This window comes from Rhinolophus hipposideros (assembly GCF_964194185.1).
Source record: "Rhinolophus hipposideros genome assembly, chromosome: 19".
Classification (NCBI taxonomy): Eukaryota; Metazoa; Chordata; class Mammalia; order Chiroptera; family Rhinolophidae; genus Rhinolophus; species Rhinolophus hipposideros.
In genome coordinates, this window is record NC_138065.1 from 25,651,900 (window position 1) to 25,678,623 (window position 26,724).

The window sequence follows — 26,724 nt, forward strand, 5'->3', positions numbered from 1 at the left end:
TTGTCTTTGGTTTTTTTTCCCCCATGGGTGAGAGAGGTGCAGAAAAATAGCCTGTTGGTTAAATAAAAATCCAAAAACCAAAGACTTTTTCCTAAAGAACCCGGATCACTGACCACAAAGGCATGGCCATGTTTTCCCTTTGGCACTAGGGCCATCCTCTTCCCAAGAGCCACAGCATTTGAGGTAAGTTGTTGACTGTACCTGCCCAGGTGCTTCCTGTGCATTTTGTAGAAATATGTGGCAGCAGTTCCAGAGAAATGCTTAAATCTGGGAAAACACTGAGTCTGTTGAATTGCAGTGGAGACCTGAGGGTGACTGGAGATAGGAGAACTGACAGAGACAAATAAAAATACTGAAGCCAGATTCTAATTATGGAAAGGTAGATCTATTTTTCACTTATTTCATAATTTATTCTCTTTTACAAGCCTAAAAATTCCTCGCGATGTTCCAGATTTAAAATTCAAAAAGCCAAAAATTGCACATTGATTTTATTTGAAGTATCAGGATAAAACAGTTCACCTTAATGAACACTTGATTTTCAGAAAGTACATGGTAAACTATATACCAGGGTGGACAGGGCTGTTTATATTACTTACATTATCATTTTCCAAATGATCATTTTTTCATTAAATTTTGCCTCCCACATGATTCTTTCAACTTTCCTCCATAGTTCTACCTTCAGTACCTCCGTTATGTAGCAATTTCCTGGTTACATATACCTCCTACCTTAGTTATTAACCTTAGGGAAGCGTTGAGGGGGTACCATATAACTCTATTCTGCTAATTCAACACGGGAAACATGAGGCAGCCTTCACTGATCAGAATTCTGAATAAATACTATGACCACATCATTGGTGAGTTAGATGCCCAAAGAAATGTTTATATTTTAATCTGTTTTATAGACTTTCTTTATAACAGTTAATGTATTGTTTTCACCAATGAGCAGTTTATATTATCACTGTTTCTGTTGGTGAACAGTTGCCTTTTGGTAGAAAGATGAGAAGTGCTACAGGGCTTTTCCCATGTGCCTTGGAATTTGATATGTAAATAGGCTGAAAATGACAAAGTTTTTATAGTTGAGTATTTTTATTTGTTCAAGGCTTATACCAGTGATCTCAGCACCATCTAGTGTCTATTTAAAACAACAACAATGATAAAAATAAGTATTTTAAAGTTTGAACCAGTCAGGAGTATTCATTCTATCTGAATAATAAAATAATAAGAGAAAGTTTTTTTAAAATTAGTTTTATAATATTTTCCCCTAAAATTTTATCACTGTCTTCTTTATAAAGTTAGCAACATAAGTATCAGTGGTAAATATACCATTAATAAAATATATATGTCATCTTCACTTTCCTCTTGAGTAATTCTCTTTATGCTATTCACTTTTAATATGTGTATTTCAAGAAAAAGAACTGTGAAATGAAGATATGGCATCTATTATTTATTAACCAAGGAGAGTAATACGCATCGAATGCTTAGAAGCCACATCTTTTCTTCTGGGGCCACCTAGTCAGCTACCTACACTCAAAGCTTTATCCTTACAGTTCCTACCCTAAGAGAGTGGCACTTAACCCTCCCCATCTCTGCCATCACAAACTTCCCATCTGAAGTTTGTGGGTTTTTAAAATTAATTCCTCTCTGGTCTCCTGTTTTTGCCTCTTAAACAACAGATTTGTGTCCTTTGGCTCTGCCTCAGTGGCAAGGAAGACCCTGCCCATTTTGGGGCCCTTTTTACCAATTTTGTACATCAAAGTTGAAAAGGTTTCCACTGCTTTTAAAACTTGGTTTTTAGAACCAATTTGGAGAGGGTCCTATAAATTTATAGAGGTATCAGTAGCCACATTGCAGGGAACATCAGGGGCAGCAGAGTCCACGTAGCAGTTCAACAAGAAAAACAGGAAGCATCACTAAGCCCACTGGCTTCCCCAGACTCACACACCTCTCACCTCTGTGGGGAGCATCCAAGGAATTGGCCGCACTTTGGGCCCTGGAGCCCTGACTGTAAACACAAAACAGAAGGTGTTCCTCAGAGCTTTGTCCTGAGAGCTTCAGGGAGACAGAGGTCAGACACCATCAGTGTAACAGCAATAGAGTTAAGGAGCCGTTCTTTGTTGTCGTTTATTATGTTTTGTTCTTTTTCTTACACTTTAATAAATATGCACTTGGTGGGATGCTTGAATTTTTTAGAAACTTGGGAATGACACCATCTCCCAGGAGTCTTCCAGCCTGGCCATTAGCAGCACAGAACGGTTGGATGGAGGTGGGGCAGGTAAGCAGGCTGTTGTCATCACCTCCTTAGGAAAAACACTTTCTTTCTGGTTCTAGGAGTCGCACATGATAAGAGAAAAATAAAGATAGGGAGGCAAGAACAGGCTGCTGTGTTGTATGTTCTCAGTTTTCACCTAAAAGAAAACTACCTTCCTTCTCTTGCTCCAGGTCCACTTGGGGACACATCTCCCACCACTAGTATAGCCTTGTGCCTGGATAGGATACCTTTTCCAATTCCTAAAAAGAAGAAATTGCATTGAGAAGAACTCCCAAACTATGGGCATTTGAGGAGGGAGGACATTTTGGGGACATGGCTGATGGTTTTAAAAACAAGCCGTACGTAGTATGTGCAAGGAGGCTTTTTTGTTTGATATGAGAGAATGTTCTTCCCTTTCAACTTGAATATTCCATAAATATCTAGAGTCCTTTGTCCCTCCGACTTTTCAGGTATAGTAAAATAATAAGATACCCTAGATGGAAACTGGAGAGTAACTTGAAAATTGCATGTTAGAAATCTCATTGTGCTGTTTTGAAGTTCTTATGCATTAGTTTCTTCATGCAGTCAAGAGTTGGAATATAAATCATATTTAACAGGCTTATTTTTGCCAGTCATCTGGTTAAATTAAGGCAGCAAAAGGGATAGAGGCAGGGCATAAGATGACATTTCTGAGCCATTCTCACTAACCATGAGGTTATGGCCACTGGCATAGCCCTCCTCCCTCAGGACCTGCAGCTGGACCCCTCACTAATTATTGTCCAGAACTGTGGCGCCCACAGTTGGTTATACCTGTACTTTGTGCCAGGTAAGGGACGATCTGACTGCTTCAGGTACATTAAGAACTACTGCCTCTGCACATTCATATGGATCTGCACACTATTCAGTGCTTGTCTTTTGTGCAATATTCAGGGGTACTCAGAAGAGTACCATCAAGTCCATTTTCTATGAAGAATTTTAGTCTTCCACCAGCATATTTCTGTTCTAAAAATATATTTAATGGGAAATGACAATAAACAATTTCAGCAATTTGTGCCAGGTTTTTCCTAGCTTCACAGGGTTAGTTTCTTTCACCTTTGATTTTTAGGATAAAGTGTGCTTTTTGTACCCATTTTCACTTTAGTGCCTAAACTGCACCCAGGTCTTCCGGAAACCCGCTTCAATTTGGGGACCCCTGAAAAGAATGCCAAAGCAGACCCCAAAGTGGACATGGGCTCCCGGTCTTGGAGCTCCTCCAGCACATCCACCAGCCCAAAGCCCCTCCTGCAATCCCCCAAGCCCAGCCTGGCGGCACGGCCCACCATCCCGCAAAAACCAAGAACCGCCTTACGACCTGGTAAGGGTTTTTCTGGTCGGGGAGTGACACCAAGGACAGTGGTTTCCCAAGGCAGCTGGGATGGGACTCCGCAGATGGTTTCCAGAGCTGCCTGTGAATGTGGGCTCTGCAGAGGGAGTCGTGAGAAGCCTGCCAGAGGCTGTGGAATTGACAAAAGCTGGAAGGTTCTTTTATTCAGCAGCAAGGCCACCAACTCAGAGACTGTTATTGCATTCAGTGCTACAAGCTACAGGGTGAGACTGGAAAAGCAGTCTTGTGTTATACTGACCCATTTGTAGTTCTTGAGGTAGCTTTCTGAAACCTCTCTCCAGGGTAGATAGACCCTTCAGAAGGCTGCCATTTAAAGATGAGGGACAAAAACAGGGAAAGCATAACTTCCTCTGTTTTTACCTCATCTTCTGTGAGTTACTTAGGGTTTAGAATAGGGCTTGGCAAACTGTGGGCCTGTTTTGTAAATACACTGTGACTGCGCTGCCACACCCTGTGTGCAGACATGGACTCTGGCTGCTTTGCATTCGAGGGGCAGAGTTAAGTAGTTGCGACAGAGGCCATTTCACTTGCAAAGCCTAAAATATTTATCATTTGGCTCTTTACAGTAAAAATTGCCTGACTCTAAGTTTATTAAATCTAATGACAGAAGAAACTTAAAAGTATTATAAATGGATTAGGCTCTGCTTTATTCTCACCTGTAACTGCCTCTTTTCACTGTAAGGTCTTTTTCTCTTTCTCTCCAACTTTCTATCATAATAAATTTTAAACATATACAAAAGTAGAATGATAATACAGTGAACCCCATATCACCTCTTCGCTTTATTTCCCCACAAAAATTAATAAAATAAGGGTAGAGATATACAGTCAGATTATGCTCATCATTATCATCATCATTGCTGCTAGTCTAAACTGAACACTCAACTCTGTGCCAGGCATTGTTCTAAGTGCTTTATGTGGATAAACTCCTAATGTTCCCTAATGTCCCCACTACAGCTCATTTTACAGATGTGGATTGTGAGGCACAGAGATGCTCGGTTTGCCAAGGCACACAGCTAGTGAGTAGCAGCCAGTTTTTACCACCTGTAGGTGGGGACCACTCTTCTCCTGGGGCATGTGTATGGAAAGTAAGAAGCCCAATTCCTCATAGTCATTCATCAATACGCAGATGATTTGGGTAGGATGATTTGGGTAGAAAGAGAAAAAAGACAGTGTCGCAAGTACCAAACTCATTCCACTTGTGGATCTTTTCCATTTTCTCTCAAACATTTCTTTCGCTCACTATGCAGCCAGCCTGGTTAATCCTCTCTGGTCTTCATAGCCCATTGATCCCTTAAGTAATCCAGTGTACGGTCTTCAAGGAGAAGCCACAGAGAAAGGAGTACACTGGAGTCACCTCAAGTAACCCTTGAAGCAGATCATGAAGGATTTCTGATTCTACTCAAATCTTTTCACAAACCAAAGTTCGTCATAATGGGGAACACAAAAACTTCTTGGTGGACACAAAATAGCTTCATAATACAAAGACTGGGGAGAATGAAAGCAAAGAAAATAGTTAAAAAAATTGTTTTTAAATGATGACTACTCAAAAACAGGCAGGCATTTACAGCTAGGTGTGTCTGTAGTCCAAAGTAAAGAAACAGGCCTTATGAAATAAACCTAATCTAATTTGTGGAGTATTTTGTCTCAGATGCTAACGGTGAATATAAAACTAGCTGGATTCCCAGTACTTTATTGCAAAGAGCGTTTATTTCAGTTTATTTACTAAATGTGTTCTTAGTGCTTACTATATTGAGAAGTATGTTAACAAGCTAATGTTTTTATGGAGCTTGAGAATTCAGGAGACATTTTCAAATACAGTGTCTCATTTCCTCTCCACAGTTCTGAGAGATTGCCGAGATAGGTAGTCATTTTCAGTGTCTTGACACATCCCTGCTTATGTAGTGAAGCACGTAGGACACCTGAATCGGAAATAAGAGGCTGAAGAGGACCTGGTTAGAGGTTTTCTTCTGCACACTCAAATACACAGACACACATACACACACACACGCACACAAGTGCCAAATTGAGAATTACCTTGCTGGTAACAGCAGAGAAAGGAGGGCGATTGCATAAATTCTTTCAATTAGAGTGAAACAGTACAGCCTTCAGAATTAAGAGACTAGAGATCTAGTGCTAACTATTTTGCCACCTTCTAGCTTAGCAGGGACTTTAATCTCTTTGTACAGTGATCACCAAACTCCTTTCTGTTTATAAAAGTCCATGATTCCAAGTTATTCTTAGTAGTGTCAGTATGTGTATGTAAGTACATGTACCAACATGCACAAATACGTGTGTGTGTGTGTAAGTATATTGTGACCAGTTCAGTGGATTTGACAAAAGGTAAAGGTGATGGGTTATAAATTGTACATATTTTAAGAAAACCAAATAGCTTTTGTGTTTGAAGCAGAAGGAACAGTTAGTTCACTTACAGTCCAATTTTCAAATATCAGCTCATTGGAATTCTGTGTCTCCAAGATAGATTAACATCTGTGCAGATTTTAACCTTTCTTCTGTTTTCATTATTTTTCTCTCTGTTGTTTGTGGATGTTATTATTTCACTGAGCAGAAACATGAAACTAGTTCCTGGTCAGAAAAATTCAATGCTTTTCAAAAATTATTAGTCACCTGTATTGAAAGAATAACTCAACTTACGTTTTTTCTTTTTCTTTTTAATTAAAATTTGTTGTGGTGACAATTTTTAGCAAAGTTACATAGGTTTCAGGTGTACAATTCTGTAATATATCATCTACATATCACATTGTGTGTTCACCACCCAGAGTCAGTTCTCCTTCCATCGCCATATAGTTGATCCCTTTTACCCTCATCTACCACCCTCCTCCCCCCTTTCCTTCTGGCAACCACTAAACTATTGTCTGTGTCTATGAGTTTTTGTTTCTTCATTTGTTTGTCTTGTTCCTTTGTTGTTTTCAGTTTTATATACCACATATCAGTGAAATCATATGGTTCTTGACATTTTCTGTCTGACTTATTTCGCTTAGCATAATAATCTCAAGATCCATCCATATTGTCGCAAATGGCAGCATTTCATCTTTTCTTATGGCAGAATAGTATTCCATTGTGTATATATACCACAACTTCTTTATCCATTCATCTATTGAAGGACACTTTGGTTGTTTCCATGTCTTGGCCACCGTAAATAAAGCAGCAATGAACATTGGAGCATATATATCTTTATGGATAAATGTTTTCAGATTTTTTGGATAGTTACCCAGGAGAGGGATTGCTGGGTCATATGGTAATCCTATTCTTAATTTTTTGAGGAACCTTCACACTGCCTTCCATAGCGGCTGCACCAATCTGCATTCTCACCAACAGTATATGAAGGTTCCTTTTTCGCCACAGCCTCTCTAACACTTGTTATTATTTATATTGTTGATGATTAGTCATTCTAACAGGTGTGAGGTGATATCTCATTGTGGTTTTTATTTGCATTTCTCTGATGATTAGTGATGCTGAGCATTTTTTCATATGTATTTGCCATTTGTATGTCCTCTTTGGAGAAATGTCTATTCAGGTCCTCTGCCTATTTTTCAGTTGGATTGTTTGTCTTTTTGTTGTTGAGTTATATGAGTTCCTTATATATTTTGGATATTAGCCCCTATCCGAGGCATTGTTTGCAAAGATCTTCTCCCATTTGGTTGGTTGCCTCTTTATTTTGTCAGTGGTTTCTTTTGCTGTGCAGAAGCTTTTTAGTTTGATATAGTCCCCTTCATTTATTTTAGCTTTTACTTCCCTTGCTTTTGAAGTCAAATTCATAAAATCCTCTTTGAACCCAAGATCCAAAAGTTTAGTACCTATGTTTTCTTCTATGTAGTTTATTGTTTCCGGTCTTATGTTTAGGTCTTTGATCCATTTTGAATTAATTTTGGTACATGGTGACAGATAGCAGTCCAGTTTCATTCTTTTGCACGTGGCTTTCTAGTTCTCCCAGCACCATTTATTGAAGAGGCTGTCTTTTCTCCATTGTATGTTTTTGGCTTCCTTGTTGAATATGTATCCATCCATATTTATGTGGGTTCATTTCTGGGTTCTCAATTCTATTCCATTGGTCTGTGTGTCTGTTTTTCTGCCCATACCATACTGTTTTGATTATTGTTGCCCTGTAGTACAAGCTGAAGTCAGTCCAGTTTGTGGAACAGTTTGACTCATGTGTTTGTCTCCACAGAGGATGTCCCAGACTCTCCACCTGGCCTGAGTTCCCCTAAAGTTGCCCTTCTTCCGCCCGTCCTGAAAAAAGTTCCTTCAGACAAGGAAACAGAAGGCCAGGGTAACCCCCAGCCCAGCCCCAGGACATTTTCCCAGGAAGGTAAGAAATGTTTTTCTCTGCGATAGCTCTCCCCAACGAAGTCATTTCAGGAGAAAGGAATTAATCCTGGACTTAACTAATGTCTTAGCTTTTGCTTAAGTCAGCCCTCCCAGGATTAAATTTTGGTACCAGAGCGGTTTCTTAGTTCAGAAACTCAATTCAACATTATTGATGACATTGGATTTTAAAGAAGGACTGCATACAAAGAATGAAAAGCATAACGGAGATACCAGCCCAGAGGTCTATGTCTTTGTAACAGTGATCACTAGATGCTCCAGCACTGGCTCTAAGCATATCAGGAGTGCCTTAAACATTATTTAGTGACTCATTTGGTGCTACTTGTAGGTTCCCAGGTTTCATTATTTCCAAGAAACACTTCCCCTGATGGTAAATGACCATTGCCATGGTTCAGGAGCAGCCTGCTCAGGTCTGAGTGACCTTGTGGTCTCTGTGCTTGCTTAGTCATGGGATCAGACATTGCTCATTCTCAGCAGTGTGGCACCGGTATGGATGCTCTCAGAGCATCATTGCACCAGTTTGCTCCTTTTAATTTGTGGAGTAGGAGCAGAGCAAGATAATCCTGGGATGTGCATGCCGTCTCCTAGAGTCAGATCAGGAGTGGTGATGAGTGGAGGTAAGGCGTGTTTGGGTGGCTTCAACACCTCACTATCTCTTTCACCCACCTCCCTCATTCTGTTAAATGCAGTTGACTCTTGGGTTCTGTCCTTTATAAAGTTTTAATGTGATTGCTGTCTTTAAGCCCCACCTATAAAGAAATTCTAGAGCCATTCAAGTCATCGCTGTGTCCAGGTAGCTCTCATTGTGGGTTGCATTTGCTTTGTTTTATTTCAGATTTGTTTGATGCTTTAGAATTCTTTGGTTTCTTGCCTCTGACATCTTTCTACATTGGCCAGTTTTATTTTATGGATGGTAGTCTTGGTTGAAGTTAGTAGGAAGTAATTCTGAGTACTGTCTTTGTAATTTGAGAGTCTAATAAAAAAGTAACACTGCCTGCTTTCATATCTCCATTCTGCAGATTTGTTGAGTGGGTACAAGTTTCACCCATCTATTGGCTAAAAATCAAAGGTGGTGGGGTTTTGACCAAAGCTGATAAAGCACTTCCATCACTCATAGAAACCAAAGCTATGAAAGGTGGCTGGCATGTGTTATCACATGTGGTAAATAAACACAGGGCCCAGTGTTATAACCACAGGCTTTGGAAGTCTTGGTGTAGAAAGAAGAACCTTTGGTGGTGTCAGATCAGAGTGACTTGAGCCAGCAAGTGTCCCTGACAGTCCTGCTTGTGCCACAGAGCCCCTCCCCCATACTTACCTTCATTTTCCTTCTTTCTGCAACTGCTGACTTTTTGTCTTCACTTATGAGAAGCTTTGAAAAATGCCTGAAGGAATCCTGTTGGAGAGAAATGGGGAGGGAGGATGGGTGGAAGTGGTTAAGTAGGAATGTTCATTTTGTCAAAAGCAATTGAAATAATGGAAGGAAATAAAAGGAAATATCAGAAGGTTGAATAAAAAATAACATTTTTAAATTGATGTTTTCTAGATGCCTGTATGATTCAAACAAGGCCTATAGTAACCTACCAGCCTTATGAGTAAGAATGTGTGTCATGGAGCCTCTGTAGTTTACAAAGTGGGTGACATCCTAAATGCCACTAACATGTTTTTAAGTTGCTTTGAAAATGCCACGTGTTCTTTCCCCAGGAAGTTAAAACTGAGAGTTTCTCCTCAAACGTTTCAGAACTTCAGGGGTAGGTGTTTGATTCCCTTCCTCCCCCTAATACCAAACATGAATGGTTCATGCCTCTACCTTCCCCGGTAAATGGTAGGGAGTATAGAGCTATGGAGACCTTTTCCACCTGGGATCCAGAATAAGTCAATGACAGAATCATTCTGATGATCACTTGGTATTGAAATTGGCCTGAAAATATACATGAGGTCGGAGAACAATTTGTAATGTCCAAGGTGGTAAGATTTTGACTTCAGTTCATTTATCGCTTGTCCATTAAGCTGGCCCAGGAATAGAGAGCCACTTGTGAAACTTGTCTTTCTTTTTCTTTAAAAAAGTGTTCCTGATGTGCTCATTCCTGTTTTCTTGTACATTATTCATGCTGGTTACTTCGTTTCCTTGTTCTGTGCCTCCCTTTGGACTAGTGTGCCCAACTAATTTCTGAAACAGGTAAATTACTGTGATTCTTTGGAATTAATCCATAATAATGTGATTTTCATTAATCCATCCTGGAATCAAAATGGTAACATTGGGGCCTTTTTTTAACATTGGGGCCTTTTGGGGGCAGACTCAGAGCTCACCTCATTTTGCACAATATTTCCATAATGTTGGCTGTTGAAGTCTGTAGAAGATGGTGCATCTGTTCAGGACCAACACTGTAGGTTCCTTGAATCCTAAGTGGGGTGGGTAAGCTGATGTTTAATTTTTAATGTTAATGCTTTTTAATATTAATGTTGACACATTGATATATTTGCTAATATAAAGGGTAAAATGAATACCTTTTCCTCAGTAGTGCAAAGAGGAGATTATTACAAAAGACATTCAAATCATGACAGTGACAAGCCTTCCAGTAAAGGGAAAAGATCTTCAAAACTGTATTCCATCATTGCAGAAGAGGAGGTGAATGCAATTGGGCACAGGAAGTCACAGCCAACAAATGGTTAGAGTCTTCGATTATCATCCCTCACTGCCCCAAAGCTTACGAACTGGCACTAACAAAAACAAACTTTAATTGAGTAACATCTGTCCTGGGACCGGGACGATTCATACAACTGATTTTTTTTCCCCCCTAAATGACAACAAAATGGTCCTTCCATTTGAGGCTAAAATTATTGACTTAAAAATCTAATTTTAGAATTTGTCATGAGGAGGATCAAGTTATCTTGGAGTATGGTGACGTTTCCTTTCAAATTTTTGTGATCATGTAGGTTTACATGTAGGTTTATTTTTGTATTTGGGGTCATGTCTCCTATCCTCTTCCTTTATCTCTCTGTTATATTAGGTTTAAACTGAGATTGAATCAGAAATTCTTAAAGTAACATACTTTGTACCTTTGGGAATATTTGCCTAACATTTTACCTTAAATCCTTTTCGGAAAGGATCAATAAAAAGCCAGTGACTAATGTAGAACTTGTGTCATACACATGATCTTTCAGTGTACATTTTATTACCTTTTAGTAAGAAAGAAAAATACCAATTAACTTTTTAACCTCTAGGAATAATTTATTCTTAATTTTATAGCAGTTACTCTATGACTTCTGTCTTCCATTTCACATTGTAGTAAATTCTGTAATGTTTTGTTCAGGTGAAGACAGTCCCAGGAGACAAAAAGGAGACAGCTGTAATCTCCAATGGGAAATGTTAGAGCAATCTTTGCTGATTCAGAGAGGAACTGTCTTTTCTGTGACTAATTATTCATCATTTCCCTGGTTAATAACTTTTTATAAGTATGACTTGAAAAATGTTTTAAAGGAAATCTTAGTATCATAAAGAAAAAGAATATATAATATTCTCCTTTGTGAAATTTCCTTAAAGGACTCCTTCCCTTTATTTTCTTCTTGTAAAACTTTATCAGGGGTTAACATATGAGTGAATTGGTTCCAGGGATGAAGAGCATGGCATAGCATTCTAGCTATAACTCCACACCCTTCACTGTCTCCTGAGAAAGTACCTTAGAAGGCAAGTCAGTGGGAGTGATTTTGTTATAGGAATAACTTCTCTTTATTGCAAAAGGATAAACCATTCTCAAACTTTAGCACATTATTATTGATAGTAAACCTCTGACTGACCTTACAGCTTAACAGCCCAATGAGTTATGATGCCTCAAGTGGGTACTGTTGTCTTAAGAACTCTCCTTGACAGAGTTTTAAAAACAAAACAAAAAATCCTGATAAAACTGCATCTACCAGCTCCCCACCAGTAACAGCACTTGGAGCCAGACTTCTGGGCCAATACCATTGGATGAGACATGTGCTTTGACTTACCTGGTGGTCTGGTACACACTAGCTAGATGATGTGGTGGAGTTAAGGATGAGACCCACAGCATAGAGCGAAGTCTGAAGGTCACGTACGGATAGATCATTCTGTTTGGGCCAGGTAGCACCTGCCCTAGAGAAAAGCCACTGACTTGCTCCTTCACTTGTAAAGGATTTCTTGTGTGGTAGACATGTTTATAGACATGTGGTTACAGTAGCTCTTCTCTCTACGAGAGATTTTCTCTGATATTTTCAGGGAAATCTGTTATCTTCAAGTCATAGAAAAATTACATAAATGAGTACCTAACACATTTATCTTCTGAAAAGAGACAAAGTTGCTTTTTAGAGTATATCAAATCAGAATCTCTGTCTCTATATTGCCTCTTTTGATAAGGACTCCCAAGGTCACATAGATGTTTCTAGGTTTTGGAAATTTACATTTGTACTATTGTATCAGTTGACTTACATCACTTAATTATTAACAAATCACCCGTAATGCAATGCAGTGTTCCATCTTCATTAGGCCACTAAAAGCACTTTCTATAATACACAAAGAGACCACCTCCTAGTACCACACTGATCATCCTGAGAGGCCTTGAATTAGAGTATAAACAAGATGAAGACAGAGATAAGCCAAATTTTAGAAAGGCAAGAAATTCTGTGTCTGTCTCAGAGTTTTTTCATGACCTCTTTGGCTTAAAATTCTGATTGTGATGGGCTGTGTCAAATTTTGATGGAATTAAATAGGACCATCTTGTATTTGCTTTTCCACCTTGATTTATTGAAATACTAACCAGAACAAAAAGAATAATTTTTACAGGCGCTTCAATTAAAGTAATTTTATGTTTAATATTTTCATTTTGTTTTGTCAGTGCCAATTCCTAGCACTTGACTTTTTCACCCTTAAGAACTACATAGCAGTCTGCTTTCTGAATAGTTCCTACTTAACAAATAGCATTTAACAGAGCAATTTTATTAAACCATTGTGTGTACTTTCCTTTAAATCTTTTAAAAGCAGCTCTGTTTATACTAAGACAGCTTTTTTATTTTCCTCAGTCATGTATCTGTGAAACAGAGGCTATTGTTCTCAAAGCACGCTGCATATTTTTATCATGATTATTATGTTTTAATTGTGTGGCCATTGTAATATTGACCTGACAGATAAAATGTTCACTTTCTTTTACTAGAAATATTTGTAACTGCATCTTTTGAATTTCATGTCATTTCCTTTCTACATGTAATTATACTCTGTGATGTTTTCATTAAAATGTTCTATTTTCTTAAAGAAAATAGTTGCTTTTGGCTTTGTATGCACTGTAATGTAACCGATTTGTACAGGCCGTTTTATTCCGAGATTCCTTTTATGTATCACTTTCTTCTTCCATGATCTAGTCTATAACTAACAAATATTTGGCTAAGTCTGTAAGCCAGTAGATCTGGGTTCTACTACCCCTATAGGAGTTCTTCAAAAGAAATTTTAACAGTCGGTTGGCATTTTTGGCTCTTGCCAGAAAGTATAAAAAAATCAGGGCTGACTACTGAGTATTATTTTCAAGTCATCATGTTTTTCTTCTGGGAAATAAGGATGTCAGTAGAGCTTAAAATGGAGAAAAGGTCAAATTTTCATATGAATCTCTAATTCGGAGTTTATATGAATGTTTCAGAAGCTTTAAAATTAGCATACATATGCAAAGTCATATCATCTTCAGGAAGGACAGATTTCATGTTTGAGCCTTTGTGCCAACTATCACCCCTGTAGATGGGATGTGAATATGCCAGGAGTGCCAAAAAAAATGTATACACATATCTTAAAATGTGTATACGTTTTTTTGGCACCCTCCATATATGAAGTATGTGTTGAATAAATAGCCTGTTTACTCAAGTATCTTATAATTTTAATGGTACATGAAGGAATAATAAATATGTATATTGACGCATGTATAGAGACCCTCTAGCACTTTAATTGTACGAATACTTACATTGAAGAAGTGTAGTAAAACAATCTGATTTTTTTTCACCCTGTATAAAGTCAAGCATTAAGTCAGGCTGCCAAGGAGAAGGTTCATCTGAATTAGTAAAAAGTCTGTATTTTATAAATATTTCAAAATAATTTCTGCAGTTTGAACTTTCAAGCAGATATAATCTTATTTAGACTGTCCAGTAATGACAGCCGATCAAACTTAACTTCAATATAACTGTAATTCATATCCTAATTATATGCAATCAAATGAATGTTGCCTAAAGTCTGGAAAACAAACTTGACAAAGAACATTCTGCCTAGAAAGTTGTTTGTACTGGTGATCTGAACTACCAAGAAGGCAGGAGGCTGGGAGACCAGTGCTTTGGTTTCCAAATTTAACTGTTAGTTGTGTGACCTTAGTTCTTTGACCTCATTATGCCTCAACCTTCCTAGCCAAGAATGTTGCCCACTACAATACTAATGAAATGTCAGGTTGTTACGAGTCTCAATATCTCATTTACACTCACATTTGATAGAGTTTAGTCAATGAAAATGAATATTTTTAGAATGAATTTTTAAATAGTGTTACCACCATAGTGAACTGCTTTAACAGTCCTCTAAAAGGACATATAATTATTCCTCTCAGTTAGATAAATTATAATTGTTGGTTTCATAACGGGTACCAGGTCTATGCCACCAAACCAGGAACCAGCCTACTAACTTGTTAATTTTTGCTGTATCCTCCCATTCCCCAGCCTGGGAGGACTCAGAAGCCCAGTGTCACTTGGATGGAAACTAAAGGACAGTCTGCTTATTGCAGGAAGATTCCTGTGTTGGATTTCTCTGAATATCAGCTAGCCCTGCTACAGTGACCCTGTCCATGGTTATCTCAGGTTTTATCTGTGACAGACATTTTCAACTGCATGAATTTCTCCATTTTTAGAGAGTACTCAGATGTCATATCACATACCATGAATTAGACCTGGGATTTCCAGGAAGCTAAAACATTGGTAAAGATAAAAAGCTTTTTTCAAAGAATTGGAGCAAGTATGTTTGCTCTGAAGACAAATAAGCAGTGTATCACCATATTTATTTCTTCCCTTGAACCTGTAGTATTGGAAATTTATTCTTGAGTCACTTGATATGGAAGAACACTTATTTTGGTTTTAAAATGGAATGAATAAAATTTTCTATCAGGTTTAACTAGTAATGCTCTATTTTGGGATTAGATTATTGCAAAATATCTTCAAGATAAAGACATTATAAATATTCCCTACTTCCTCCTATTCACAGGACACACAGAAGTTGAGAATTTAAAGGACTCTGTGTATTACTATCAATTGGTTTGGTGATAAAGGGCAAACTGTAGAAAATTATTTACCTTTGTCCCAGAACCTGGCTTGTAAACAACTTCCAAAGGACCAAGCAAATAAGTACATTTAATTTTTCACCCTATTCATGCTAAAATATATATATATTATATATATATATCAATTATATATATATATGATATATATATGATATATGATATATATGATATATATGATATATGATATATGATATAAAATATATATATATTTTGTATATATATATCAATTATATATATATGATATATATGTGATATATGATATATATGATATATATATATATCAATTATTTATTCTGAGAATTTGCTCAAAACTTGGGTAAAGTAAGTCAAAAAAAATTTTTTAATTATATACTTTCACAGTGAGATTTGAAAGGTATATGCTTTTCAAAATTTTGGGTCATTCAATTTAGTGTAATTAACTGAACATTTAAACTTTTATCGTCCAGAGATCAGAATCAGTCCTGATGGCCAGATAGGCAAGATAAGTACTTTATGACGTTTGCATTTTGACTGTTAGGTTTCATGAGCTTTCACTTCCTGAAACACTCGTTAGTGGATTAACCATTTAAATAGCCAGGTGTTGGCAAGACGAGTTCTCAGCATAGTGGTGAAGTGCAAACGACCAGAAGCATCCACTGGATCCTGTTGCTTCTCCAGGACTGTGGTCCTGGTTGGATCACTTGCACTTCTGAGTGATGAGGCATCTGCACTCTCCTTTCAAGCCACATAAAGTGCATGATTTGGCATTTTTAGCTTACGTGGTGTCTATACAATAGATATGGTGAGTAATATTTAATAACTCTTAACAGCCATGCTGGTGCATGACACCTGACCTTTTCCCAAGATAAGTGGCAGTGCAGCTATGATCTAGTTGGAAAGAACATAGGCTTTGGAGAGAGGTGTAGTTTAAATCCTGATTCCAGCTTTTACAAAACCTGCATTCCAGGGTAGTTGTGAGTAGCAATAATAATAGAGAGAGTGCCTGACATGACACATGACAAAGGCACAGTTACAGCAATTATTCTCTATCATTGCTTTGTAAAATCTCAATGGATCCTTCATGTTTATATACGAGGTCTGACAATTAAGTTCTCAAACTCATCCTAGAAACAGTGCTACACACCTCATTGCTGATATCACTATCATCACCTTCAAAGTACTCCCCTTGGGAAGCTATGCACTGACGCCAGCACCTAGTCCACCCTTCAAAGCAATTTTGGAACTCTTTTTCTGGAATGGCCATCAGAGCTGTCATCATATTACCCTCGATGTCTTGAATATCATCAAACTGTCTTCCTTTCAGTATTTCCTTTATCTTCGGGTAAAGAAAGAAGTCATTGGGGGCCAGATCAGGTCAGTAGGGAGGGTGTTTCAATACAGTTATTTGTTGGCTGGCTAAAAACTCCCTCACAGACAGTACCGTGTGAGCTGGGGCATTGTCATGTTTCAAGAGCCATGAATTGCTGGCGAAAAGTTCAGGTCATCTAACTTTTCCATGCAGCCTGTTCAGCACTTCCAAATAGCAAACTTGGTTAACTGTCCAGTTGGTACAAATTCATAATGAATAATCCCTCTGATATCAAAAAAGGTTAGCAACATCATTTTGACTCTTGATTTGGACTGATGGAACTTCTTTGGTGGTGGAGAATTGGCTGACTTCCATCATGCACTTTGACGCTTTGTTTCAGGGTCCTATTGGTACACCCATGTTTCATCACCAGTGATAACGTGGCCCAAAACATCGTCTTGCCTCTCCAAAAGGTCTTGGCAAACTTCAACTCTCCTTTGCTTTTGTTCATTGGCGAGCTTTTTTTGTTCATTGGGGACCACTTTTGCATACAACTTTCTCATGCTGACATTTTCAGTTAAGATTTTCCTAACTGTTTCTTTATCGATGTTTACTTGGTCTGCTATGCTTCTCACAGTCAGTTGACGATTTTGACGCACAATTCAATGAATTTTTGCAGCGTTTTCATCAGTTCTGCTCGTTACTGGCTGTCCTGATCTCTCTTCATCAGTGTTGCATTCTCTCCCTTAAAAAAACGTTTAATCCATTTGTACACTGCCGTTTTCTTCATGGTATTATCCCCATAAACTTGGACTAACATGCCCCTCATTTCATTTCCACTCTTGTGAAGTTTAACAAGAAATTTAATATTTGTTCATTGCTCTAATTCAAGCTCAGATATTCTTGCAACAGCACACAAAAACATGCAACAACAGTAATGAACGCCACTCAGCAAGACACCGCCACACGGCGACAGGAACACAGCTATGAGACATTGATTGATGTACCAAGGTTGTGAAACCTTACCGAGCTGTTTGTACAGTGCTGCCAATGTAAGCACACGGCGGCAAAATTCACGAACTTAATTGTCAGACGTCATAAAATCAGAGCAGGCAACAGTAATTCCTTTTACCTGGAGTCAATTCCTTTTACCTGGAGTCTGCTTCCTAAAGGATTAAACAGACCATTGGCAGCATTAATTCATTTTCAAAACACTTTATTCTTCTCCTGGAGAGTGAAACTGAGGTTTTCTGAAACACAGAAAGATGTAACAAAGATTGCTGAGGCCTCTTCTTATATCCTGTCCCAAAGCAGAGATTGCCAACCTACATGGTCTGCAGAAGCATCGAATGGAACATTTGTCCAGCATTGCTTCCTCCAGGCTGTTTGCTCTGTTCTGTCTACTGCATAAGGGGGCAGCTGTAACAGGAAATCACCTTATCCTTCCTGGCATCTCCTTTGCTCCCCACCACCCATCCTCACGTTTTGGGGTCTTCACCCTCAGATTCTCAACCACATCTATGAGAGGCTCATCTAGACTTTTTTATGTTTTCTTATTTTAATTTATGTGTGGTTCTGTTGGTTTGTTTTTAATTTCTGTCTGGAGTCTCAATGTAATAGGTTAGTTTCTGAGACAGTTCATCCTGAATCCCCCCACTTTTTAGAGCGCTGTACCTCACTGGTCAGGCCACTGGTATTGCCTTGTTAGTCAGTGATAATGTTAACGGCTTTCTTCACTTTCTGTTTCAGTTTCAAGGAGAAGCTGGGGCCAGCTGGCCCAGGAGTATCAAGAACAAAAGCAGTGGTCCTCCAGTAAAGACAGCCATCAAGGCAGCAAATCCAGTGACTCTGGGGAAGAAACAGAAAAAGAGTTTATTTTTGTGTGAAGGTCACTCATGTACAAGGCCCACTGTGCAGGGTGCTTTGTTAGCCATCAGAGTGAAACCCAGGGCAACACCTCCTACTTCCTAAGCACTCTTTTCTTGGTGCTTGTTTTTTTCTTCTTTTTCCTTCTTTCTTTACTTTTTTTTTTTTAATTTATTGGGGTGATAATTGTTAGTAAAATTACATAGATTTCAGGTGTACAATTCTGTATTATATCATCTATAAATCCCATTGTGTGTTCACGACCCAGAGTCAGTTCTCCTTCCATCACCATATATTTGATTCCCCTTACCCTCATCTCTCACCCCCCATGCCCCTCCGTGTGTTTTTTTTAAACAGAAACAGACCTATTTCTTGGTAATCAAAGCACATTTGTTTGGTCTTCTCTCAACCCTTGGCATTTGATTTCTAATCATTCCTTCATTTGCCTTCAACAAATGCCAGCAAATATCCCATGGACCCTACTTGAATTTCTCTGAGGCAGCTACCATTTGCCCTGCAAGATGAGTATTTGGAGGTAAACAAAGTAACTGGACACACGCTCGCACAGTGGGGTACTGCTGCCTATACCTGTGTCAAATCTGCACTTGACTCAGTAGAGCAATTTGTTCTTGATGTATGCAATTGCACATTGTAATTATATTAACAGAGCACACTAATAAATCATTTGTATAAATTATATAAGATCTTGGGTAGGGAGTCTACATTCTCCCATGGGGAACTTCTTCCTTCCTTATGTGGAATTGTACATTTAAATTTGGTCATTGACCTTTGCGATATCATCAACAAGCACAGTAAGAACAGAGTGAGAGAGGCCCATGGCTGCTTCTACCATGTGCCCAGATTAAAGTATATAGTTGATTGGAATGAGTGTTTATGAATATTTGTGGTTTTGAAGGCTTTTAACTTCTCTCTGCTTATTAGCTTTTAATGTGTGATTTTTAAGGGAGAAAACTTTGACACCTATTAAAAAAATCAAAATGCTACTCTTTTTAAGACATTTCACAAATATTCACTTACATTATAGGCTGATGGTATTTTATTCATATGTATATTTATACCAATAAAATGATTTTACAAGTGGAATTTTGACCTCCAGCTACTTTTAAAGTTAGGCTTGGCTTGTGGTGGTGAACTTTTTTTCTTTTGCAAAATCCAGAATAATCACAGTTCCCAGATTATCAAACCAAGTTACATTCAGAATAAATGAAACTTGCTAATTCTGTTTCCTGCTCTCACCTTTGGGAAAAACATGAAATTTATCAAAAGGTTTATTATGAGTTTGATCAGTTTCCATTGCCTCAAATCAAGTGTCATGTACAGGATGCAAGCATGAATTATGAAGTGTGATTGGAAGAGTCACAAGCAGTGTGGTTGTCTTTTGGAAAGAATCACAGAAGGTGGGGCTGTGTGACTGGCTAGGGTTACATTTAGAGTTGATTTTATGCATAAGGTTAACTTTAGAGTGGGAATTAGTTAAGTATAAGGTTAGGTTTAGGGTTAAGATTGAGGTTAGGTATAGGGCAAGTATTAACGTTGGGGTTATGGAGAGGATTAGGTATAGGTTTAGGGTTATTGTTAAATTTTAGCTTCAGATTAGATATATGGTTAAGATTGGGGTTAGTTGTAGGGTATGGGTTAAGGTTAGGTATAGGGTTTGGTTTTAGTTTAGTTGTAGAGGTTACATTAATGTTTGGTTTAGAGTTAGGATAATGGAGAAGGTTAGGTGTAGAGTTAGGATAGAGGGTAGGAATAGGGTTAGCTTGAAGGTTAGGTTTAATGCTAGGGTTGAGTTTAGGGTTAGGTGTAGTGTTCGGTTTTAGGGTTAGGTATAATATTAGAGTTTGGGTGAAGGTAAGGTTTACTTTTGAAATTAAAAATAACATTAGGGTTAGGGTTGTTAGGTTTCGGGTTAGGTCTATATTGTAAGGGATAGAGTTAGTTAGGAATGAGTTAAGTGTATGATTAGATTTAGTTTGTTTGTAGAGGTTAGGTTAGAGTTTCTAGTAGGTTGAGGATTAGGGTTATGGAAAGTTATGGAGAGGTTTAATATACAGTCATGGTTAGGGTTGAGGTTAGGTTAATGTTAAGAGTAGACTGGTATAAGATTAGGGTTGAAGTTAGGCATAGGGTTAAAATTTGTGTTAGGGTTAGGGTTGATGTTAGGTGCAGGGTTAGGGTTAGTGTTAGGGGTATAGTTAAGTTTGAGCAAAGGTATAGGATTAGGGTTGAGGTTAGGTATAGGTTAGTATTAGGGTTTGATATTTTATATTAAACTAAATATATTAGTTTGATATTTAGGGTTAGGAAGAGGGATGAGTTTTTAGGGTTATGGTTTAAAAGTGGTAAAGGTTAGCTTAAAGGTTAGGGTTACAATTAGTGATATGAAGAGAGATACAGCATTAAGGTCAGCAAGAGGTAAGGGCTAAGGTTAGGGTTGAATTTAGGTGTGGGGTTAGGGTTAGAAATGGGGTTAGGGTTTGGCATGTAAATTGGGTGGGGCAGGGTCCCCAGGAATCATGAGGGTGGGACAAACAGTGTTAGCCACATTAATGGAGAGCTCAAATACAGCACCTGCCTGTGCCTGCTGCCTGGGGTGGAGGGGACTCAATATAAGAAACTATGGGAGGCCAGCCCGGTGGCTCAGGTGGTTAGAGCTCCGTGCTCCTGATTCCGAAGGCTGCCAGTTCTATTCCCACATGGGCCAGTGGACTCTCAACCACAAGGTTGCCAGTTCAATTCCTCGAGTCCCGCAAGGGATGGTGGGCTCCGCCCCCTGCAACTAAGATTGAACACGGCACTGTGAGCTGAGCTGCCTCCCAGATGGCTCAGTTGGTTGGAGCGCATCCTCTCAACCACAAGGTTGCCAGTTCGACTCCCACAAGGGATGATGGGCTGCGCCCCCTGCAACTAGCAATGGCAACTGGACCTGGAGCTGAGCTGCGCTCTCCACAACTAAGACTGAAAGGACAACCTGAAGCTGAACGGCACCCTCCACAACTGAGATTGAAAGGACAACAACTTGACTTGGAAAGAAAAAAAAAGTCCTGGAAGTACACACTCTTCCCCAATAAAGTCCTGTTCCCCTTCCCCAATTAAAAAAGAAACAATCTTATAAGAAAAAAAACACAATGGCATCTGTCAGTACTTCCATCCAAGGAGAGAGCTGCCCTGATCCCTGACCCTCCATCCCTTACCCTGATGCTAGTCAATTCACCTTGTCATTGTATGTCCCTGGCACTTTTAGAGCTGCTGCCCCAGTGCTGGAGCTCAGAGTGAGTGAGTCTGTGAGTGAGTCCTTCAAGAGGAATACCTGGGACTCCAGCAGCCCTCTGTCTAACTCAGCCACAGTCCCCACTGGTTTTCACAGCCAAATGTTATGGGGATTTTTCCCTGCACTGGAGCCCTGGGCTGGGGAGCCCAGTGTGACGCTGAGAGGCTTGTACCTCTGGGGGACCTCCACAGCCAAGATATCCTCCTGATTCTTAACCATCACCCCACGGGTATGGGACCTGCGTGTTTCACGTCTCTGCCCCTCTTGCCAGTCTCAGTATGGCTTTGACACAAATGTGAACAAGACCGAGTATACCCGTAGTCATACGAGTTCTGTTCCGTTGGTCCTCAGGCGGTGCTCAGTGATCACTGTTCTATAATTTGCATTTTTGAAGTGGTCATGGCAGACGATGGGCACAGCTTTACCTACTCCACCATTTTGACCAGAAGTCCAACGGTAAAATTTTAAAACACCTGCTCAGATGGTCACAAATTTTTTTTAGGATCTTTTTATAGTGTTTTGTCTTTTTTGTTTTGTTTTTTCCAAAGTCAATTTGCATTTTAGAAGCTTCTATATGTCAATCAAAGAATATATTCCATTGTACCCAAGAGGTTTGGAATTACCTTTCTAAGGGAGGGCCTTTGAGGTGGACATAAAACCAAGTTTTATCTTGAATGGCTATTAGAGTTTTAAATTATTTTGACTAAGTTGGTCCATTTTATTACACACACGCAGCCGCACACGTGAGCAGGTACCAAAGTATTTGGATATATAACTAGCTAGAGTTCCCAAGGAAGAAACTTTGGAGAACTTTTAGAGTGTCCCATGTTAAAGGTAAGTTCCCCTGAAAGCTGTCTAAACCAGACAAAAGAGGTGTAGGGCTATCTTTGAATCGTTTAATTCCTTAGAGAACTCTAAATGCCAATTGAAAAATGCCTCCCATTCAGCTCATTTAACATTTCTAAGATCTGCTAATTGTGCATGTAAATATACTAATTTTAGAATCTCAAAAGATCCCCAGAGTGGCCACTGTGATTCCAATTTGTTCTTATCAGAAATCCATAGAGACAAATACTTAGCAGAGAATGGACCATAAATCCAGCTGCCGTTTCAAATTGGTGTTGTCTCTCCATATGGACTTAAGAAAGAGCCCCTCACACCCCTCCCCCCCGTTGCAAAATTTGGTATCAGAGGACCCAAGAATAAAAGCTCTAAACTTCAACAAAAGGAGGGACGTTTGGAACTGAAAACTCACCACTGGGATCCTGGAGCCTTTGGTGAAACAACAGAATACAAAGCTCAATCAGGTACCTTGCTCGAATCTAAAGGCAGCACCAGAATTGAAGTGGAGCATTCCTCTGTTTCTATTCCTGACACCATATATGTTTAACAAACTCAAAAAAAGAATCTGGAGTCTTTGATTAGAAATAAATGATAAAGATTTATTGAAGGATCTTAGGGATTGCAAACTGGAAAACAACTGGACAATTACCAGAGTGTTCCAAAGAAGAAAGAAAAGCTAAGAGTTCTTATAGTTAAAAAAAATAAATAAATAATGCACTCTTGAGAAAAATCAGTCCTGCATTCTTAGCCCTAGGATTGGTCCAGAATGGTTATCATTCAGACAGTAGAATGCCTGAATGATGGATGGCAGGAGTTCCGGTCATGTCTGGTGGTCTGGATACATGAACACTCTTTCCTTCGTCCTTCACGGGGTGATCAGAGTGTTATCTGGAAGTTTGATGTATATCCAGTCATTGATGCAGGACTGAAAATTTCAAAAAGTTAAGTCCCTGGGCTAGTTAAAACAGAACTGTTTCCTCATACCTCAACCTACTTGATTTTAATAATTTAGCACCTTGAATAAAATGACTACATTTCTTTCTTTATATCAATGCTTAAAGCTGCTGCCTCACAACAATTATTTGGAGGGGTCTGTGCTTTTTTCACATGAGTCTATGAAGGGAGTTGAAAGCCACCACCACCACCACCCCTCCCCGAGCCTTTCAGGCCTAGAGAGACCCAGCTTCCAAAGGCCCACTGATAGGACAACTACTACACATGCACATGTCACCAGTGGTTTGGAGCACTGGGTACCAGGCACAAGGCAGGTGTTTAGAGAGTCCAGGTTCCAGGACCTGCCTCTGGCCCTTGAAGTAACAAAACATAAGCCTAAGAAAAACCTTACCTACACATGTACATTTCCCTTCCAGAAGGCTGACCTGGGAAATTCTGGACTGCCGTGCTAGGAAGGCAAGGCCAGATGTGCTGGACACGAATTCCTGCATTGGAAGACACCTGGACATCTTGATGGCTACAGAGCCCAGGATCCAATCAGGCAGCAAATCCAAATGGGAATTTAGAGTGTAGCCATTTTAAAACTAACACTTCACAACAATTATTTGGGTCGAGGGGGTTCCTTCCATGCTGGAGACTACGACAAAAATTGGGAGCTGCCCCCTGAACACCTCACATATGGGGGGCTCTCACTCTCTCACTGCCCAAGACAGGTGACAATGTGGCTACTGGACATGGGTGGGTGTTGCAGTTCCTGAACATCAGGGACCAAGAACAAGGTAGCTGTCTGGAAAGATCGAGTCCTAACAGCTTAATCTGGCTCTTGGTGGTAACAAATCATATGCCTAATTAAAAGGCCTCATTTACACATATATGCATACCCCCCAAACCCCCCACGTTCCCTCCCCCCATACACACACACACATGAAGGCTGAACTGGAAAAATCTATACTGCCTGGTCAGGATGAGGTCAAATGGTCTGGCCAAGAATTCATGCAATAAAAGACATCTAGAAGTCTTGATTGCTAAAGATGCTTGGAACTCCATCAGGCATCTCTCTCAATGGTGTTCATGAGGAATGGGGACTCCCTTACACTGGAGAATAAGCAGGGGTTTGAGAGCTGCCCACTGAGCCTATTAGTTTTGGAGGGTCCCACTTGCTCAAGTCCTGCTGCAGAGGAATCTATTGCACATGCATGCCACCACAGGTTCGGAGCACCAGAGACCAAGAACAAGGCAGGTGTTGAGAGAGGCCGTCGCAGAAGCTGCCTTTAGCTATTGGGAGTAGCAAAGCATATACCTAATTAAGAATCCTCTGTCGCATCCAGCGCAACACGGCCAGTGAGGGTGCGAGAAGGGGTGGCTTGGGTTAAGTTTTTAAGAAAGAAACAAACTGAGACTTGATGCAGTTAAATCCCTCCAAAGGCCAGGGGTCTCTCAGTCTCAGAGGACTGGAGCCCAGAATAAGGCCGACTGAAGGTTTTTATTGATAGGAATACAAATACAAGAAAGTAACATTGTTTCTTACACGGTCTGTGAGACTCATACATCATAGCAGAAAAATGTTTATTCCAATCACCCTTTGTCTGTAAACAGCCGAAGCACAAGGTCCCATGATGTCTTTATTAAGGTATGTACCCTCTCAGGATCAAGTCTCTCATATCGTAACAGCTCCGTTGAGATAAGTGGAGAGAACTGATCTTCCTTGTCCTCATGACTTCTCTCACAAACAGGTGCAAGGGAAAAGCCAGAGCCGGCAATGGCTTTTCCTAGGAAGGGGAAAAACGTGGCAAGGCCCCTTCCCATATTTTTCTAAGGCAGCTTATTCAGGGCCCCACTTGGTTCCGCCTGGCTTAGGTTGTATCTCCCGTGAGATATCTTACCCATCTTTGGCTGCAAACCATCTTTTAGGGACCAGAGAGACATAAGGTGTAAACACAAGGATGGAACAGAGTCCCATAAAGGCACAGTTTCACAGACTCTTCTTTCCTTAAGGAAAGACACAGTGGGGACAGTTAGCTAGGCTGTTGTGTGACTACAACCCTCATCTAGACATATGCACATTCTTCCCTCTGAAGGCTGAGGTGGGAAGATCTGGACTGTCTCACCAGGGCAAAGGCAAGTGGACTAACCACAGGTTCCTGCAATGAGAGACACCTGGACGTTGATTACCACAGAAGTCTGGGACCCTATCAGACAGCAAATCCAAATGAGGACTTGGACTGTGGCCACTTTAAAAGTGCGACCTCACAACAATTGTGGGAGAGGTAGGGGCTTCTTTCACAATACATACTATGCAAGTTGTTGGGAGCCACGAACACTCCAGACCTGGAATGCCTCAGCTGCCCAAGGCCTAGGGATGGGTTGCCTACTGTGTAGGTGTAGGTTGCCTCAGGCCTAGCACCAGGTACTGGGAACAAGGCAGATGTCTAGAAAGGTCATGTCTCAGGAGCTGCCTCTACCTCTTGGTGGTAACAAGGCATATGCCTAATTAAAAGCCTTCGCTTACACATGTGTGCATTCTTCCTCTTGAATTCTAAGATAGGAAGATCTGGACTGCCTTGCCAGGGAGGGACAAGCTAGACAGGATGGCCATAAATTCCTCCACAGAAACACAGCTGGATGTCTTGGTGGCTGGAGAAGCCCAGGAACCCAACAGCAGAAAGTTTAAATGAGGGCTTGGACTGTGGCAACTTTAAAGCTTCCCCCTCAAATCAATTCCAGAAGGGTTGAGGGCACCTTCCATATTGCAGGCTATGCAGGGGTTTGGGAAAGGCCTCATAGCTCCCTAGGCCTGGAGGTCCCAGCTGATCAAGGCTGGCTGACGAGGTGTACATTGTGCATTTGCACATATGGGCCACAACAGGTCAGGTTAACCCAGGACCAGGGACAAGGCAAGTTTCAGGAGCAACTAGGTCCCTGGAGATGACTCTTAGGGTTGAAGAGGTTTAGAACAGGCCTCTCCAGGATGTGCCACGTTGGCATTGGAATTATTTTAAGCTGAAAGCAACCAAGACCCTGTGAGTTAATGAGGAACTTTTACCTATCCCCTAAAGAGTTTAAATTTGAGGCCTTGCCCATAATGACATTATCAGAAATAACTTTTTATGACCTATCTGTATGACATTGCAAACTTCTAATTACTGAACCATCTGCTCTCCTTATTGTCCTATAAATGACCTTCCTTTCCCCTGA

The 26,724-nt window shown here is 39.9% G+C and overlaps 1 protein-coding gene across 9 annotated transcripts in view; it reads left to right on the forward strand.

Annotated features, from left to right (window-relative positions):
• Positions 1-19,677, forward strand: part of CARMIL1 (capping protein regulator and myosin 1 linker 1) — a 381,971-nt gene extending 362,294 nt beyond the window's left edge. For 5 of the 9 annotated variants that reach the window (XM_081026679.1, XM_081026680.1, XM_081026682.1 and 2 more), the window contains 4 exons: positions 2,191-2,272; positions 3,390-3,602; positions 7,819-7,959; positions 18,324-19,676. In XM_081026679.1, coding sequence (XP_080882805.1) covers positions 2,191-2,272; positions 3,390-3,602; positions 7,819-7,959; positions 18,324-18,460 — 573 coding nt within the window. In that variant the 3' untranslated portion in view covers positions 18,461-19,676. Of the gene's footprint in view, positions 1-2,190; positions 2,273-3,389; positions 3,603-7,818; positions 7,960-10,492; positions 10,643-18,323 lie in introns of all 9 variants that reach the window. The other 4 variants (XM_081026685.1, XM_081026681.1, XM_081026678.1 and 1 more) reach the window with 4 other exon arrangements.
• The last annotated feature ends 7,047 nt before the right edge of the window (positions 19,678-26,724 follow it).